General features: G+C 37.5%; 1 protein-coding gene across 2 annotated transcripts in view; it reads right to left on the reverse strand.

Annotated features, from left to right (window-relative positions):
- FEZ2 (fasciculation and elongation protein zeta 2) overlaps positions 1-20,383 on the reverse strand; it is a 62,201-nt gene that overhangs the window by 41,159 nt on the left and 659 nt on the right. For both annotated transcript variants that reach the window (XM_072634153.1, XM_072634152.1), the window contains exon 2: positions 6,712-6,820. In XM_072634153.1, the coding sequence (XP_072490254.1) occupies positions 6,712-6,820 (109 nt within the window). The remainder of the gene's footprint in view (positions 1-6,711; positions 6,821-20,383) is intronic.

Raw genomic sequence — 20,383 nt, forward strand, 5'->3', positions numbered from 1 at the left:
AAAATAAACTAAGATACAATAAAACATAGATAACATAAATTTCCCCTTTTCCCCCTTATGTCACTCTCCCAATCCTTATTATGCCTTATCAAATGTATGAATAAAAAATTTCCAAAACTGACTAAAGTTTGCTTGTACATTATTCTACTATAAGTGAGTCAGTTAAGCACCATTAGTGAAACCATCCAGATAGTATCTCTATTCTCCCATAGCTTGACTTTTTTTTTTAATTCAATACCAGTCCTAATTCATAATCATTTCTTATACATAAGGTCCTCATAAAGCTGAGTCATTTTGTGAAGAATCTGTAAGTTCTCATTCAGAAGTACTAAGAACATACCAAAATCTGCTCTAGATGGAATCCAAAACTTAAATCTGCCCCAGGACTAGTCTGGCCTTAAAAGCAATAATCAAAAGGAAAACATCTATTTGACAGTAGTAACCCATAGTTTAACCAAACAAACCAAAAATTATCTATAACATATGTTGCTGCTGCTGTTGTTCAGTCATCTCCGACTCTTCATGACTAACTTAATGCCCCTCTTATATTCCACCCATTTTGTCTCCTATATTGGCAATAAGTTATGGAATAACATAGCACAGGGTGTATGCTAGTCAAAATGCTTTACAAGCAGTCTCTCAACATAAGCATGTTTTTTAGACATTTTTACTACTTAAAGAGAGTAAATAATTTAACTCTGATGCCAAAATTCCCTAAAATTGATGACATGAACAATCAGAATCATTTCCATTATGACCAAATCATCAGAAATAATGATCCCATATCACATTCCCAGAGAAAGTGAAGTGGCTCCCTCCCCCTTATTGCACACAAGACTGGAATATACTAATTTCTGGAATTCTTTCCAGTCTTTGCAAGGTAACCTTGGCTGTTATGGGTGTCATTATTCAGCATAAATGTTCCTTTATAATTGCCAAGCATTTCCATTATTGAATCCTGTGCCAGAATTATAGACAGAACTGGTAGTGCTGTTTCCCTGAATGAAATTTAAGAGCCGCCAAACGGAAAAAATGTACTCATGTAAATGCCTGGAATGTACCAGTTGTCTTGCTCTAGAAACAACCCATCATTTTATAATACACCATCTTGAATTTTAATTATGTAAAACTGAAACCAAAATTTAATATGCCTTGGCTTTTCGGAATGGTTTTTCTCACTTTAGGAAATCAAATGTCCTTCAAAGACAGGTATTCAAATTATATATTTTTTTCCATAAATGTTATCACCCTAAAGGTTAGCAGAAGTCAATGTTGTAACTTCTTTCAAAAGCCAATTAATATGGCTAAGTTTAACTTACCTAGATGCCAGTGGCAATTAAAATTCCTCAGGCCACTAAATTATTTGGCTGAGTTAGACTAGAGACAGAGATTATGGGAGTGGAAGAGCTTAAGGATCAGGGAGAAAAGAGTGTTCAAAGCAAGTCGAGGTTGGAGTAGATAAAGAGTTTATGAGCCAAGCACTAAAATTATTAGGGGGTGGGGAAGAAGATGCTTGCAGATGACAGGAAGAGGACAGGATGGAATAAATTTTGAAGAAAGAGAGGTGACTGTTGAGTGATGGTGACAAAGAAAGGGTCCGAAAATAGCAATAAGGAAAAAGAAATACTTCAATTTTTCCTCCTGGCCTTCTCAATCTAATCTGTCTTGTTCAGTCATTTTTGAGTTGTATCTGACTCTCTGTGACCCCTTTTTCAGTTTTCTTGGCAAAGATAGTGGTTTGCCATTTCCTTCTCCAATTCATTTTAAAGATGAGAAAACTAAGACAAATAGGGTTAAGTAAATCGCCCAAGGTTACATAATTAGAATCAGAATTTGAACTCAAGTCTTCCTACCTCCAGGTCCAGCACTCAACCCACTGTGTACCTAGCTGCCCCTACTTTTTCTAGAGATGTGGGGAAAAAAGAGTAAAAGCCTTAGAAAGGCTAGCAAGGCATGTGATGATCTAAGAAAGGCAGGTTTTAGGGAGTATATGCTTACATATACATATACATGTATATGAGTCAATTGCATAAAGCTGACAGTTAAATTCATGGCAGTTTATGAAGTTACCAAGAGCACAAATGAAGAAAGAAAACAGGGCCTAGGATACAATCTTGGTGAACATGTATGACAAGCCAGCAAAGGAGCCTAAAAAGCTGTTGGACAATTAAGAGAAGAACCACAGCAGAAGAGGTTCCTTAAAACCCAGACAGGAGAAAGTATCCAGGAAAGAGTGGTCAACAGTGCTGGTGTAGCACAAAGATCAAGAAGGATGAAGACTGAGAAAAGATCTTTAGATTTAGCGATTAAAACATCACTGGTAAATTTGAAGAGAGCAGTTTCAGTTGAATGATAAGGTCCAAAGAGAGACTGCAAAGAGTTGAGGAGTGAGTATAAATGGTTTTTCAAGAGTTTGGCTGAGAAATGGAGGAAAGTAATATGATAATAGCTTCAGGGAATGGCAGAGTTTTACTAAAGTATTTTGTTTTGTTTTAAATCGCGAGGAAGATTTCATCATGTTTAAAGGCAGTAGGAAAGAAACAGAGAGAGGGACAGAAAGCAAGAGAGAGAGAGAGAGTATGCATGTTAAAGAGAGACTGAGTAAATAATCTGCTGGTGAGGATAAGAGTGGCTGAGATCAAAGGCACATATCAAGATGTCAGTCTCAGAAAATAAAGAATAACCATTTCTTTGTCAGGGACTGGAAGAAAATAAGAGAGAAAGATGATGTCAAGGAATTTTGAGATAAAGAGAAGGAGAAAAGCAGGAACTCATTTTTAATGACCTCAGTATTCTCAATAAAGTAAAGAAGTGAGGTGCCCAGTTGAGAGAGGGAGTAGGAGAAGGTGTGAGAAGCTTTGGAATAGCTTCTGTGTGGAGTGAGATAGGAAATCAAGTAGGGAGAAATAAAAAGACTAACTGCACTAGAGAGCCCAGCTGAGATTGAATGACACGAATTTGTAATGTATCCTGTCAGTCTGATTGAGATTTCTCCCAGCTGCACTTAGCATCTTGTAAGTAGGAGAGAAAAGGTAGATTGTGGTTCTCATTTTGCACTAAGGTTTGCTAAAAGTTAAGTGTCAATAGGACAGAAGGGCAAAGAATTTAAAAACAGAATATAAAGTTGAAATGGCAAACTATTGGATTGAGATTAGAGAGGGAGAAAAGTGAATTTATGCTAGGGATAATGAATGACCCATAAAAATACTGGGGTAGGAGGTGAGGAAAAGGGAGGGAAAGGAAGGGAACAAACATTTATATAGCACCTACTATGTGCCAGGCACTTTGCTAAGCACTATCTCATTTGATCCACATGACATCTCTGCAAGATAGATGCTGTTATTTTCTCCATTTTGGAGGTAAGGAAACTGAGGCAAATAGATTAAGTAACTTACTCAGAGACAAACACCTAGTTAGTGTCTGAGGCTGCATTTTAACTCAGGTCTTCCTAATTCCAGGTCCTGTGCTCTATCTACTGTACCACTCTAGTTCTATCCAAGATGCCAAAGGGCAGCTTGCAAGGATGCAACAGGGCAAAGTCAAGGAGAGAACTCTCTTTTCTAGGAGATAGATGGAGACAGATACACTGCAATGTGGGGACTCAAGTAGGCAGATTAGGAAAGGTGGTTAGACTACCAGCCAGGGCAGTTGGCACATGCATCCCAACAAGACCCACTTCTCCATCATTAACAAGTGGAGGAACTGAAGGTCTCAATGAGAGTAAAGAACAGACGTAGGAGGAGTGATACATAGGGAGAGTTGAGTTGACAAGCAGTTATGGTCAGAGGAATGACATAGTTTTTTTTATTAAGGAAAGAGAATATTTTGTGGCTAGGTGGAGTGAAACAGTAGATCATAGGATTTAATGAGGCTAAGGCATAAGAAGGTTAGCAAGTTTGAGGGAGCATTCCCCTAGTATGAGGACAAAAGTTGGGGAAGAGAAGAAGGTGGTGACACAGGTGGTGAACTCTGAAAAATGTGGGAGAATGACCTGGAGAGGCAGTAACCACACAAATTGGACTGAATGAAAATTTTTGATTGAGTGGACTTTGAGGAAAGAAGGTTTGCTGGAAGTAGGCTTCAAAGGATGTGACAGTGGTAACCAAGGAGTATTTCAGCTCCCCACCTAGATTCAGTATTATATCAGGGATGTGAGAGAAGGTACAGTCATCGCTTAAGAGGATATCCAGAGGTTCAAAGTTGTCAACTGGATAATGGTTGAACAAACTACAGTATAGGAATTTGATGAAATAACTTAAAAAACAAAATATCAGTTCAGAGAAAGAGGAGAAAACTGATAAGAGTGAAGTTAGGAGAACCATGAAAACAACGTAAAGAATAAAAATAACACAAAAAAAACCAGTAAGATGAAACTGAATGCTGTGTGATCTTGGAGCCAAAAAAGAGACGAAGTATACTTCCCACTTTTTGCTGCTAGGAGCAAGGAGTTATGAATGTAAAGCATCTATTCTGTCACAGTTGCTTTTGTAGGTTAGTTTTGACCTCTTCTCTCCTTTGTGAGTCACTCCCTATGCTCAGTGCTAAAGAAACAAACACAAAACAATCCCTCCTCTCAAGGCGCTTACATTCAAATGGAAATAAAATATACATACATTTAAATATAGAGAGGATAAATAAAAGCTAATTAAATACAGGGTGGTTAGCAAAAGAGGGCACTAGCAGTAAGGAGCATCATTAAAGACTTTATGTAAGAGGTAATGCTTGAGTTGTATCTTGAAATAAGAGAAGACCTCTATGAAGCAGAGCTAAGGACGAAGTACATTCAGGCATGGAGGGTGGCCAGTGCAAAGGCATGGAGACAACAAGAGGGAGGTGCATTTCCTTCCTTCTTCACTAGGGCCAAGATCAGTCACTATAATTACACAGCATTCATTTTTATATTACTGTTCTTTTTGTTGGCATTATTATAGTTATTGTATATGTTATTTTCCTGGTTCCCACTCCAATCTCTCTTACATACAGCTGCCAAAGTCATTTTCCTTAAGCACAGATCTGATCATGTCAGTCTCCTATTCAAACTCCAGAGGCTCCACGCTGTCTCTGGTCTAAACTATAAATTCCTCTATTTGACTTTTAAAGCCCTTCACAACTTGACCCCAATCTATCTTTCTAACCTCATATATTACTTCCCTTTCTGCACTCTTGATTTGGCCAAATGGGCCTTGTCTTGGTTCCTCACATCCTGGACTCTATTTCCAATTTCCATGCCTTTGCACTGACTATCCTGATGCCTGGAATACATACCTTCCTCACCTCTAACTCAGACAATCACAAAATCATAAAATCTGACAGTTTAGCAGCCACCCATTCCAACACAGACAAAAGAAATCCCCACTATAATATACATGACACTTGGGTCTAACAGTCTCTATCTGAAGTCTTCCAAGAAGACAGTACCTGACATTTTTTGAGGCAGACCATCCAACTTTTTAATGACTCTGATTGTTAAAATGTTGACAACAAGCTGAAGTTGTCTTCCCACTTTTTTCCCACTGTTCCTGGTTCCTCACCTTGGGATCAAACTGAAGAAATCTAATCCTTCCTCCATATTTGAAGACAACAATCATATGCTCCCCCCAAGTGTTCTCTTCTTTAGGAAATTCAGTCCTACAAACATTTGTTAATCACCTGCTATATATAAGGATTTGTGCTAGGCTCTAGGGATACAAAAACAAAAATGAAACAGTCCCTGGCATTAACAGGCTTACATCCTGGCTCAAGTTTAACAATAATCGCCTAATTAATAAACAGATTATATCTGTGTTAGCACTCTGTTCCAAATCTAAAAGTACATTTAAGCAGTAGCTGATATCCTTACTATGTATTATCACTTAGCATATCAAATGTGAATTGCTTTAGCCTAACATAAAATGTTGACCATTGTTGCCTATTAGCCTTTTGCTGAAACATATTATCTAAAAAATTATGTTATCTAAAAAATTATATTATCCAAACTGTAACATGCAGGTGAATAGCTAACTTCTACCACTAGTGAATTAGTGCATATGTCTTGGCTATAGATCACAGATGGACAATGATCTGGCTGTAGAAATTAATAAGATGAAGAGAATGGTGTGAATTGCATTTTGGGAACTTTAAATTACCCTAAGCTTCTCTTTGAAAAAAAAAATTTTTGCTTTTAATACCAATGACACTATGTGGTTAGTCATGGACTACCACAATTTCCACAAAATTAAAATTGCTAGTGACCCAAAGAACAATGGGAAAATGGATGGTGGAGGCACAAAGCTAAGCAATATTGTCAATGCCACACTATAAACAAGAGGCAGAATAAAAGATCAACCAAGAGATGTAAGGGCAAAAAAGGAAATAAGCTGTTCAGGAAGCAAAATCAAGGCATAACAAGTAAACTGCCTAGTTGGTTTAAGGTATTCACATAATATCTAAAGATTGATTGGATTTATATGAGTCCATAGATATGAATAACAGGATAAGAAGTTGTGATATTTTATGGGACAAGATGGCAAGACTAGATACTTCCAAATTCTTTAAGTTTGGAGTGGAGCACAATTGTGAATTTGTAGCTTAATGTGTTTCTAATTCAGCTGTCAAATACAAATTAGAATTTAGATTCTTAAGTTTTGGATTTTTAAGCCAGTCACACATGCTTTAATATCAATTTTAAAATGTAAAACAATCAGAAAATAAATGGGCAAATTCAGGACTTACCCCCTTTTCAGAGAGGTTCAAGGTGAGCAAATGCAAAGTTCTGGTATGGGATGACTTCCAATCTACTGGCATCACATTACCATAATTATCTGTTAATGCATTCCAAATCCTTGAGAAAAAAAAAACCTATAGTCAATGTAAGTTAAAATTCTAGAATACTTCTCATTTTCTTAAAAACTGAATATTACAATAGGAGAAGAGAATTTAGAGGTAGAAGGTACCTAAGATATTATCTGGCCCAGCTATTTCATTTTACATATTAGGAAAATCAGGAGCAGAAATGTCAAGCGAATTTCCCAAATTCACACAAAGACTAAGTAGTAGACCCAAGATTTGAACCTATACCCTCTGGTTCTACCTCCAGTAAAGAAAGAAAACTAAATCATTAATGTGAAAAAAATGAAAAATGCTAAAATGGGAATTTTAGGAAAAGTAACAATAGAGTAGGTAGGATACATTTGTCAAGTGGAAAGACAGAATGATAACTCAATTGGTTTTGGGACAAGAGTTCTAAAGAAAGATAATGTGTGGAGCAGCTAAGTGTCACTGTGAATTGAGCACCAGCCCTGGAGACAGGAGGACCTGAGTTCAAATCTGTTAAGTGTCAAACACTTGACACTTACTAGCTGTGTGAACTTGGGGAAGTCACTTAAACCCCAATTACCCCCTCCAAAAAAAAAAAAAGATAATGTGAGTATAATATTACCACAAATTTAATTTCTTACTAATTTTCTAGCTTCTACAATGGCATATCCTAATAACAACTGGCATGATATCACACCTTTAAAGTTTGCAAAACACTATATACTTTACATATCTAACTGAATCCTCTCAACAATCCTTTGAAGTAGGTGCTGCAAGTATTATTATCCACATCTTACACACATACACACATACATACATATATGGGTGATATGCATATGTATAGTGAAAATAGTTGTAGCATAGAAATTTAGAGATATGAACTCTAGGTCGTTTTTTGCCACTAACCAGCTTAGTCATTTAATGATACATATTTTTATAACACTTTAAGGTTTGAAAAAGTACTTCCCTAACAAGCATCTTAGGTACAGTAAAATGAAGATTATTCAGAACAAGTAATAATATTGATATGGTTTCACTTTGTGACAGAAATGGTCATGAGTGTATGCTTCTATTGACACTAGGTTGACTTGGAACATCTGACCCATGACTAGATGAAACCAGATTAAGCAGATTTCCCCAGTTTAAGTTCTGGTCAGTTTAGTGCTGAATTTCATTGATCTCTTTTGATGTGATTCTTATACTGGGGTTTTGAAGAACAGATATTACTCCAAGAAAACATATGTAAAGAATTCTGAAAGAACTGTTGAATGAGGATCTGATTAAGGTGTTAGCTGCAAAGACTGCAAAAAAGGAAAGGAAGTTTCAGAATTCGAGGTCAAACCGAAAAGGTTCACAATGAAATAGTTGGCAAAAGCACTTGATCATTTGGGCAATTTTTTTTTTCTTGAACTGAAAAAAATGGATCCAAATAAGGTTATATCTCTTAAAGAACACAAAGAACTGGAATCTAAGCAAGTGTTCATTAATTGATGAATGGCTGAACAAATTAAGATATAGGAATATAATGGAATACCACTATTCTAAAAGAAGCAATGAAGGGAATGGTTTCAGAGAAAACAGATTTGTATAAAATAGTACAGAGGGCAGTGAACAGAACCCAGGGAGGAATACTATTCTATACTGATGCTAATACTACAACAGTATCATAAAACTTTGAAATACTAAAGAAGTCTGGTCAACATAATAACCAACCATGATTCCAGAGGACAAATTATATAGAAAGTCACCCATCTTCTTAGAGTTGATGAGTCCATCAAGGCACTAGAATGAGACATACATTTTCAGACAAAGCCAACAAGGGAACTTCTTGCTTCACTATGAATATTTGTTACAAGAATTCTGTTTTTCTTTTCTCTTCTTTCCAGGGTGAGAAAGGAAAGAGGGAGAGCAAATAAATACTTTAAAAAAAGAGTACACTTCAGCATTAGAAATAACACAAAGGTTACTGGTGAGGGATAGTCAAGTGTTTCAAGACAATTCAAGACTATGACAAAACAAAATCTCACACCTGAAAATAAGGGAGTGATCAAAAATGAAAAAGACAAAAGTACTGCTTCAGAAAAGCCTAATTAATCTTTAGAAAATAAGTGAAGACTATCAGAAGAACATTTAGAAAAGCTGTTATTGATTCCACTAAAGTGCAGCATACTCCTCTCCAAGATGGAAGAAGAGATAGAAAACCATCAAAAAGAAAAACAGGCTACTAACCAATACTATCATGTCAAGTCAAGAAGCATTTATTAAGCACCCATGTACGGGGTACTATGCTAAGAGCCAGTGATATAAATCAAGAAAAAAGACAGTCCCTGCCTTCAAAAAGCTTACAATCTAATAGGAGAGATATCAAGCAAACAAATGTGTACAAACAAGTTATATATGGGATAAATAATAAATAATTAGTGGAGGAAAGGCACTAGAATTAAGAAGAATGAGGAAAGGCTTCCTATGACTTTTAGTTGGAACTTGAAGGAAGTCAGAAGGTGGAGTTGAGCACAGAGAACATTCCAGGCACACAGGGAAGCCAGAGAAAATACCCAGAGCCAAGAAATAGAGTGCCATGTTCATGGAACACCAAGAAGGTCAATGTCAATGGATCCAAGAGAACATGGGAGGGTATAAAATGGAAGAAGACTGAAAAGACAGGCAGTAGAACTAGTTTATGAAGGGCTTTATATACAAAAGAAAGGATTTTATATTTGATCTTAGAGGTGAGTGGGAGGTTGTAAAATTTACTGAGTAGAGGGATAATATTGTCAGACCCATGCTTTGGGAAAGTCAATTTGTTACCTGAGTGGCAAATGGACTGGAGAGGGGGAGGGACTTTTAGCAGGGAGATCAACCAGTAGTATACTGCAATAATCCAGGCATGAGGTGATAAGGGCCTGCAATAGGGTGGTAAAAATGTAGCAGCAAAGAAGGGGGTGTATGAAAGATATGTTACAAAGGTAAAATCAATAGGATTTAGCAACAAATTGGATATGGGAGTGAGAAAAAGTGAGGAGCCCAGATAGCACCTAGTTGGCAAGTTTGGGCAACTGGGAAAATAAGCAGTAACCTTCACAGTAATAGGAAAGTTAGGAAGAAGAGAGGTCTTGAGGGAATGATGAGTTCAGTTTCAGACATGATGAGTTTGAGATTTCTATGGGATATCCAGTTTAAGATTCCTAATAGGAAGAAGGAAACAGGAGATTAGAAGACAGAAAGTAAATCTGATGAGAGCTGACGTGATCACCAAGAGAAGTAGTACAGTGGGTGAAAACATGGGGGCCTAGGACAGAGCCTTAGGGAACACTCATCTTTACCAAGTATGATCTGGATAAAGATACAACAAAAGATACTAAGGACGGGTCAGAAAGACAGGAGGAAAATCAGGAGAGAGTAGTGTCGTAAGACAATATGACTAGAGTAATGAAGCTTAAAAAAAAAAAGTAGTTTTTACTGATGAAACTTCTTTTTCCATTCAAGGCTTATACCCAAACTGTCTGAAGTTCACATAAGCCTGTTAGGATCTTGGCATCTTCATTGCTATAAAATAGTTACCAAAAAATATTTGGAAGATTTTCTATTTCCACTGGGACTGTAAGTCTTGTCCCCAATAAGAAAATGATGAACTCTGAAAAATAAAGGGTAGCCCAAAAGTCTTAGTTCAGTTTTAAGCTTTGATTGCTTAAAGACTCTCCTGATTTAACCCCACTGAAAATCTATGGGATAAAATCAAGAGACAGTCTTGAAAAAACGGAATTTTCATCAAAGATGCACCTAACATGCAACATTACAAAAATGCTCTTCCATAATGAAGAATTTAAAAATATGTGCCAAAATCTTGTAAACAAACCCATGTAAAACAAATATTTGAAGCAAAATGATATAAATTAAAATTTTAAGATATAAAAAGTTATAAGGTTTGTTGTAAATGTCAATAAATTTAATTGCTACTTTATCCCAAGTAATTCATGTTCTACTATAACATAAACATAACTATACTTATTTGTGGAGATATTAAACTCATAAGCTAATCAGGAAGGATCATTCTTTCTTTTAGGCAATCCCACCTAAAATGAAGGGAGTAAAATAGAGAATCTCTAAGGATTCTCTAGGCTTGGAATTCTCTGAATATTCACTAGTAATATAGTTTTGGTTAAGCATCTCATTTGCCAAGTAATTTCAAACAAAAGGAGCAGCAATCTTTAAAGTAATCTCCTCAGATGAAACTTCAGTTTCAGTTCAGTTCCCAAAGAAAATTTAGCATGTAACATAATTACATAAAAACAAAAGACTTTGATTAAACATTATAGATGTAGTCATAAATAAATGGGATGACATATAATAAAGGAAAGCACAAGAAAAAGAAACACCACACAAACGAACTAAGGTCTAAAGAGTAACAAGAATGTGCCTTCCTCTCCCCTTCCCCAAAGAATAATGGATATTTGAGTTGGCACTGCAGTGTTCTCTTTCTCTTTCTCTTTCTCTTTCTCTCTCTCTCTCTCCCTCCCTCCCTCATGTATGTATGTATATATATATATATATATATATATATATATATATATATATATATATATATATATATATATATATATAGCATACAAAATATATGTAAACACATATACACATATGCTGTTGTTCAGTTGTATGCAATTCTTTGTGATCCTATGGACCACAGCACACTAGGCCCTTCTATCCTCCACTGTCTCCCAAAGTCTGTCCAAGTTCATGTTTGTTGTTTCCATGACACCGTCTATCCATTTCATCCTCTGCCATCCCCTTCTCCTTTTGCCTTCAATATTTGACAACATCAAGGTCTTTTCCAACGAGTCATATCTTCCCATTACGTAGCTCCAGCTTCTATATTTGACCTTTCAGTGAACAGCCTAAATGAATTTAAGTATTGACTGATTTGATCTCCTTCCTGTCCAAGTAACTCTAAAAAAATCTCCAGCACCACAACTCAAAAATGTCAATTCTATGGTGCTCAGTTTTCATTATAGTCCAACTCTTAGTCATACATTGCTACTGGAAAAACTACAGCTATGACCATACAGACCTTTACCAGCAAGGTCGTCTCTACTTTTTAGCATGCAAAATATGTCCAGATTTGCCATAGCTTTCCTTCCAAGGAGGAAGCATCTTTTAATTTCATGACTATGCTCACTTTCTGCAGTGATCTTTGAGTACAAGAATATAAAATCTGATACTACTTCCATTTTTTTCTCCCTCTGTTTGCCAGGAAGTGATGGGACCAGTTGTCAAGACCTGAGATTTTTTTATGCTAAGCTTCAAGCCAGCTTTTGAACTCTCTTCTTCTCCCCTCATCAAGAGACATCTTAATGCTTCTTCACTTTCTATTATCAGAGTGGTATCTTTGCATATCTAAGACTGTTGATATTTCTTCCGCAAACCTTAATTCTGGCTTTTGATTGATCCAGTCTGGCATTTCACATGATGTACTCTACATAAAAGTTAAATAAATAAGGTGACAATATACAGCCTTATTGTAGTCCTTTTCCAATCTTAAACCAATCGGTCATTTCATGTTAGATTCTGTTGCTTCTTGGTCTACAAATAGGTTTCTCAGAAAACAAGTAAGATGATCTGGTACGCCCATCTCTTAGAGATTTTGTTGTAACATTTTGTTGTGATCCACATAGTCAAAGGCTGTAGTGTAGTCAATGAGCCAGAAGTAGATGTTTCTCTGGAACTCCTTTGCTTTCTCCACAATCCAGTGAATGATGGCAATTTGGTCTCTAGTTCCTCTGTCTCTTCAAAAATCAGCTTGCTCTTCTGGTAATTCTCAGTTCACATATTGCCAAAGCCTAGCCTGTAGAATCTTAAGCATCATCTTGCTGATGTATGAGATGAATGCAATTGTTTGGTAATTTGAACATTTGCTGGCATTGCCCTTCTTTAGTATTGGGATGTAAACTGATCTTTTCCAATCTAGTGGTCCCTGTTAGTTACCCAGATTCACTGGCATGAGTGCGGCACTTTAATAGCATCATGTTTTAGGATTTTAAATAGCTCAGGTGGAATTTTGTCTCCTCCACTAGCCTTACTGTTAGAAATGCTTCCTAAGGCCCACTTGCCTTCATTCTCCAGGATATCTGACTCTAGATCAGTAATCACACCACTGTTGTTATCAGTGATGTTAAGATCTTTATTGTATAGGGAGTTTTTTGTGTGTATTCTTGTCACTTCTTAATCTCTTCTGCTTTGGTTAAGTCCCTACCATTTTTGTCTTTCATCATGCTCATTTATGCATAAAATATCCCTTGATATCTCTAATTTTCTTGAAGAAAGAGCAGCTAGTCCCAAATAACACCTGGCATTGAAATTCACTTTGATACAGCAAAAATTATACAACTGAGTATATTCCCCACACATTTCCCTTCCTAGACTCTCCATCCCTTCTATTCTTTAGCTCTCTGACATCACACCTCAAGAAATGTTATGGCCCTTTTGATTTCTCTGCTGGCTAGCTGTCTAACACACCACCTAAATATTTTTCAGTAATCCCCGGAGTGAAACATAACTCAGCACTGGTCAAGGATTTATTAAAATGATATGACTAATATTTGGAAAAGGTCCAGAGTCAGAAATTAGGGACTATGAGGGGAAAAAAGGAATTAGGAACAATCTGCCTACAGAGAAAAACCAAAGGTAAATTTAATCTTCCAAGTATGTGACACAATAATAACAACTCTTTTGTCTCTATTAAGGACAGCACAATTGGAACTGAAATGATTCAGATTAGCCATAGGGGAAAAAATCTTATTATCATTCAACTGACATTCAATAAATATTTTTTAAGTACCTACTATATGCCAGTCCCTGTAGTAGGCCCTGGGGATACAAAGACCAAAATGAAACCATATCTATATCTAGGGAGTTTATAGTTTACTGGAAGATACAAAGTATAAAGATAAATACAAGGTAATTTCATGAATGAGAGATCATCAACCTCTGGGCCATTTGGGGTGGAGGAAGAAGGACAGGGACTGAAGGATAACATTCCAAACATAGTAGCCAGAGATGTAAGCTAAAATACTGAGTTCAGTGAATAGATAATAGGCCTGTTTGGATAGAACATAAAGTGAGAGAAGTGATATGAAATAATTCTATACAGGTAAGTGGGAACTAGGTTGTACAAAGCTTGAGATGCCATGCTGAATTTGCATTTTACTCTAATGCCAATAGGGCACTAATACAATAGTGTAAGTAAAGTTTTTGATCAAGGGAGAAGTACAGTAAAACTGTGTATTAGAAATATTAATTTGGTAGCTATGTGATGGATAAACAGAGAGAAGCAGATACTGGAAACAGGAAAATGAATAAGAGGTTATTACAAGAGTCCAGAGAAGAGGTAATAAAAGCCTGAATTAGGTAGTTATGTGGGTGGGAGAGATATAAATTTTGTTTTCGAAGGATATCATACCCAAATGTTACCAAACTATGTGGGTTACAGTATCAGAGATTTAGAGCTAGAAGGAAATGAGAAGTTATCGAGTACAACTCCTTCATTATCAAGTTGAAAAAACCAAGGTACAGAGAAGTTGTGCTATAGGTTTTCAGGGTTACATAATTAATAAGGGGCAAAACCAGAATTCAAAACCCAGGTCACTGTCTGCAAATTCAATGCTCTTTCTACTATTCTAGCAGTATATCCATGTTCTACAATAACCCTACTGACTACTTTGGAGCAATCCTCTCATTCATATTCCCAACATACATAAATATCACTTAAAAATTTATAGAAAAGTTTTTACAAGAATATAAAAATAGACAGAGAAGAAATACTTTCCCTTGGATAGTAGCAACAGTAGCTGTTGAAATCTGAATTTTTGCTGCTTGAGTGTTGTATGTATACAAATGCGCACGTGCGCACAGACACACACACACACACACACACACACACACACACACACACTCTCTCTCTCTCTCTCTCTCTCTCTCTCTCTCTCTCTCTCTCTCTCTCTCTCTCTCTCTTCACATTCAGCCAGCCATCTGGCGATCTGCCTGTTAATGCTAGCTACCTTGATTCTGTCCAGCTGGCCCAACATCATTCAAAATTGACTGAACTTCCATAGCCCAGATTTTGAGAAACTATGATCGCAGTCACTGGGAAAATTTACTTACCTTTTGAACTCTTGCCCTGGGGCTCAATGGTCTTGTTTAGTAACTGAGTATAAACTAGCCCACTCTAACTAACTAGGACAGACCCTAGATCACACTTCACCCTCATAACCCACCTAGACATTTCTCCACCTTCCTGTTCCCACTTCTTCTCCCTACCCCCTACTTTCTGCCTCTTGCTCTGGGGGTAACAATCATATTAATACTACCAGAGCTTCTGAAAAAGCCATCAACTTATTGACCCTGTGACTCCTCAGACCAAAATTTCCAGAGCCACCACTTACTTACCTATACGAGTTATCTTTCCCAATTGTTTCGCTCTCTCTCTCTCTGTCTCTCTGCTCTCTCTGTTCTCTCTCTCCCTCCCTCCCTCCCTCCCAAAAGGTCTGCACGCCTGGTACATAGTAAGAACTTAATAGTTTCAATATATTTTCATTGATCATGTATACATTTTAACACTTTAACATAAAATATCCATCAATGTGCCCTCAACACCCAAACCCTACTCTTTGTTTTTATCACAACCACTAACCACTTAAGCCTCAGTTCTTTCCTAGGCCTTCACTTCTGCACTGACGACACTCTCATCCTTTCCCAACCTAAACCCTTGGTGAACCACTTCAGCTATACACTGTTCTCTTCTCTGCAGTACCTTGCCCCTTTATCCTATTACTGTTCTTTCATGGCCAAATATTAGCTTGGATTATTCCCACCATCCATTGTTCCTACTATTCACTGCCATTTTTCCTACTCACAAATGAAGTTGAAAAAAAATACTAAAACCATGCTGACTGGGTTCACTACAAATTTATGATACACAGCCTCAATTGGGCCCTTGCTGCTACAATGCAATCCTTTTACACTTCCCTAAGTGACTCATTATCCCACTGACCACAGTGGTTTTTCCAATCCTTTTCATCCCTTCTCAAACCTCCCTCTCCCCGACCCACTCATATTTCACTGAAAAAAAAAATGAAGCCACTTACCGAGAGCTCCCTCTTCTCCTCTCATCTCACATCACCCACTTCACTTCTAGCACTCTCTGCCTTCACACCTATCTTACATAATAGATGGCCCTTTTCCTTGCTAAAGCAAACTCCTCTACATGCACAAGTGATCCTATTCCATCTGGTCTTCTCCAGCAGATTATCCCCTCTATCATTCTTACTCCCTCACTTATCTTCAATCTTTCAATTATCTTTCAATCTTTCCCTGACTGCCACTTCCATACTGTCTATAAACATGCCTATGTCTGCCCCAACCTCAAAAACCCTTCAACTGATCCATGCACCCTTGTGAGCTATCATCCTGTATCTCTCCTCCTTTTTGTGACTATATTCCATGAGAAAGCTGTCTACATCAACACTTCTAATTTTCCTTCTCACTCTCTTCTTAACTCTCTACAGTCTGGTTTTCAACTTTATCATTCGACCAAAATTGCTCTCTTCAAAATTATTTAACAATGCCTTAACTGCCAAATCTAACTTTTTTTTTCTGAATCCTCATCCTTCTTAACCTTACCTCACTGCAGCCTTTAACATTGTTGACTACCCTTGATTCTCTTTTTTTCTCTTGATTTTCATACCAAGAGATTTCTCCTTGTTTTCCTCCTATCTAATGACCTCTCCTCAGTGTCCTTTAGTGGTTCTTCACCCAGGTCATACCCACTAAAAGTGAGTGTCCCCCAGAGCTCTGTCTTCACACCCTCTTCTCTTCTCCCTACATAGTAGGTTATTTGGTGATCTCATCAGTTCCCATGAATTCAATTATCATCTCTATGTGGATGACTCACAAATTTACTTCTCCAGCCCTAAACTCTCTGCTGATCTCTAGATCTGAATCACCAACTTCCCCTTACATAGCCTGACTAGATATCTCACAGACATCTCAAATTCAACATGTCCAAAACTGAATTCGTTATCTTTCCCTCTCAAATTCTTCCCCTTCCTAATTTACTTGTTATTATTGAGAGCACTACTATCCTCCACTCACCCAGGTTAAGTGTCATCCTTCATTCTTCATTATCTCTTATACCCCATATCCCATCTGTTGCCAAGTCTTGTTGATTCTACCTTTACACTATCTCTTGAATTAACCCTCTTCTCTTAGACACAGCAACTACTCTGGTGCAGGCTCTCATCATGGCATGGATCACTGAAATGACCTGCTAATTGTTCTCCCTGCCACAAGTCTCTCCCCACTACAGTCCATCTTTCATTTAGCCACCAAAGTAATTTTCCTACAGTATAAGTCCAACCATGCTGCCAGTGGCTCCTTATAACCTCCAGGATCAAATATATAATCCTCCATTTGCCATTCAAAGTCCTTCATAACCTGCTTCCCTCCCTCCAGTCTTTTCACACTTTACTCACTCCTACATATTCTTCAATCCATTAACACTTGTCTCGTTACTATTTCTTGCACAAGACACTCCATCTCCTTGCTCCAGACATTTTTATTGTCTGTCCTCTCATGCCTTGAATTCTCTCCCTCCTTAACTCTACCTCCTGGCTTCTCAAGTTTCCTTCAAGTCCCAGATAAAATCCTTCCTCTTACAAGAAACCTATCCTGATTCCCCTTAATGCTAATACTTTTCCTATGTTTATTTCCAATTTATCCTCTATGTACACTTTGTACATAGTTGTTTACATGTGGTGTCTTCCATTAGACTGTGAACTCCTTGACAGCAAGGATTGTGTTTCACAATTTTTTTCTGTATCTCCAGTACTTAGCACAGTGTAGACACAAATGTTTATTGACTAACCAACTACCTACAAAACTACAATCCCTATAAGCTTTAGTAGATGGTTTCATGAATTGCTTTGAGGAATAATAGAAAACATTACTTGGTGAGAAATCTATAAGAACTTAAGATGGTCCTTGAAAATACAGAAACAAAGTGTAAGGTATGATGTACCATGAGACATAACTTAACAGAACCTGTCAAACTTTGCTTACCCCAAGAAGCTTTCAAGAACTCAGTCAAACCTGTGCATTGAGAATAGTAACTTTCCAGCTATTTGATGGATGAATTGGGTTGCCTTCATCAACATGAAAAGGCACTGGAGTAGAATTTTTGTGGAAGATAGAGATACATATATACATACACATACATATGAATATAGATGCACACACACACACACACGCCACAAAGATAAACTCAATTTATTTATTTCTTAAGCACTAAGCTATGGGCATGGATAAGTATGTATATGTGTGTTTATGTGTATTATGAATATATGTCTGTATAAAGGTAACATAGTATTCCAAAAAGAGAGAGTTGGTAAAATCAAGGTTCAGGACTTGATTGACATACTGGTTACAGAATAGTCATTTAACCTCCCAGCTCTCAGGCTAAAAGTCTGAATTGCTTAACACTTCATGACCAGAAATGGTACAGGGATTTCCCTCCCCAGGATGCCTTCTCTAACCCCTCCCCCCCAATTCCAGTGCTTTCCCTCTTTTTATTATTTCCTATTTATCACTCTCAAGGTCTCTCTCAAGAACTTTGAATTTGACTATATGATATGAGAGACACTGGCATAGGATCGCTCAGCATGGTGTACCTACATCAGAAAAGGTGCTGTGCTCTATGAGCAAAGCAGAACTGAGATAGCGCAAAGAAAACACAGGATGAGCAAATTTGTAGTACCCACCCCAAATATTCACATGGACTATCTGTGCCCAATCTATGGTAGAACATTCTGAGCTCATATTGATCTGATCAGCCACAGTTGGACACACTAAAACTTTACTTTATCATGGTGATATTGAGAATGAAGGACAACAACCAACAACCAATCATATATAGCTTGCTTTGTACAGATTTCTTTGCATGTTGTCTCCTTCATTACAGTGCAAGCTCTTTGAAGGCAAGAACTATCTCTTGCCTCACTTTGTATCCCCAGTCCTTAGATAGTGTCTCCCACATAGCAGGCACTTAATAAATGTTTAATAAAGTAAATTGAGGAAGATTCCAGTATCAGTGAAACCATAGGTCTGAACCTATATATGTGTGTGTGTATGTATGTATGTGTGTATATGTATGTATGTATATATGTACCTCCTCCATAAACCAGGATAATACCAGTATTATTAGCTGAATTTTATGAATAATCATACCTGAGGTATTCCATTTTACCAATGAGATCGACAGATATAGATATGCATATGTACATACAGGGACTTGATTTGTGATTTCATTGGCATAGAGAGCCTCCCAACTGAGGAAACTTCTATCAGTGCAGGTCAGCAAACTTTCTGCAACTCATAGTCTTAGAAAATTGCCTGTCCAGGGTCACAGAGCCAGTATGTGTCAGAGGCAGGACTTGAACACAGGTCTCCAGGCTTCCAGGTTAGTTCTCTATTCCCACACTGTATGTATATATGTATACATATACAAAAAGCTATGGACAACTAAGTGGTGCAGTGCATAGAGTGCAGAATCTGGAGTCCGAATCCAGCCTCAGACACTGACTAGTTGTGTGATCTTGAGCATATCATTTAACCCTGTTTGCCTCAGTTTTCTCATCTGTAAAATGCGCTAGGGAAGGAAATGGCAAACCTCTCTTCTCATCAAAAACCCCAAATAGGGTCAGAATGAGTCAGACATGCCTGAAAACAGCTGAACAACAAAAACACATACCTATATACCCAGACATTCAAATCAAATACAATTTGCAAGATACAAATATTAGATATGCCTACATATAACTCTATTAAAGCATACCTATCAAGCCCCAATGTGTCTCCCTTTTATCATGAACCCCTGATATTTAGTATTGGGAAGAGCAGGGATTTCAGTATCCAAAAAAATGCAGAGAAAGAGAATGTTTTATTTGTCCTAGGTTCTCAAAGAAGACCATGATACCAAGATGATGACATGACTTGCAGTTGACTTTAATTTGAGTGAGGGAGGGCTGTCCAAGGTTACTAACCTCACTTTCTTCTCCTGAGCCATCTGGGTCCAGTGGCCTGATATTCATCAGGATGACTAGAGATGGCCCAGGATGTAATTGGAAGACCCTGGCCCTTTCAGGCTAAGGTCTTACCGCATTCTCACTTTGACTGAGATACAACCATTCAATGAATAGGCTTCTTTAAGTAGTTGCTTCAAGGGATGGCCCTTTTAATCAAAAAAAAAAAAAAATCTAACTGGGAGGAAAAGACCCTCAGGGTTCCTGGGTAAAAGAGAAACAATTACTATTTAATATTTAAATCTACTCTGTGCTCGATGGGTGAGGACTTGTTGTGCAGTCTACGAGCTCCAGAGTGAATTGAAGTTTGAGGGTTCATCTTTGAGCAAGAAATGGAGCCAATAAACACAGAGGTAAAAAGGCAGCTCTGGTGCATGGAGTGTACCTTCCCCTAGGTGGAACCCTGGAGTAGATGGAGAAGGAAGGGGAGAGCTGAGAAAGACAATGCTAGAGGTTCAAGG

This window comes from Notamacropus eugenii, chromosome 1, assembly GCF_028372415.1.
Source record: "Notamacropus eugenii isolate mMacEug1 chromosome 1, mMacEug1.pri_v2, whole genome shotgun sequence".
NCBI lineage: Eukaryota > Metazoa > Chordata > Mammalia > Diprotodontia > Macropodidae > Notamacropus > Notamacropus eugenii.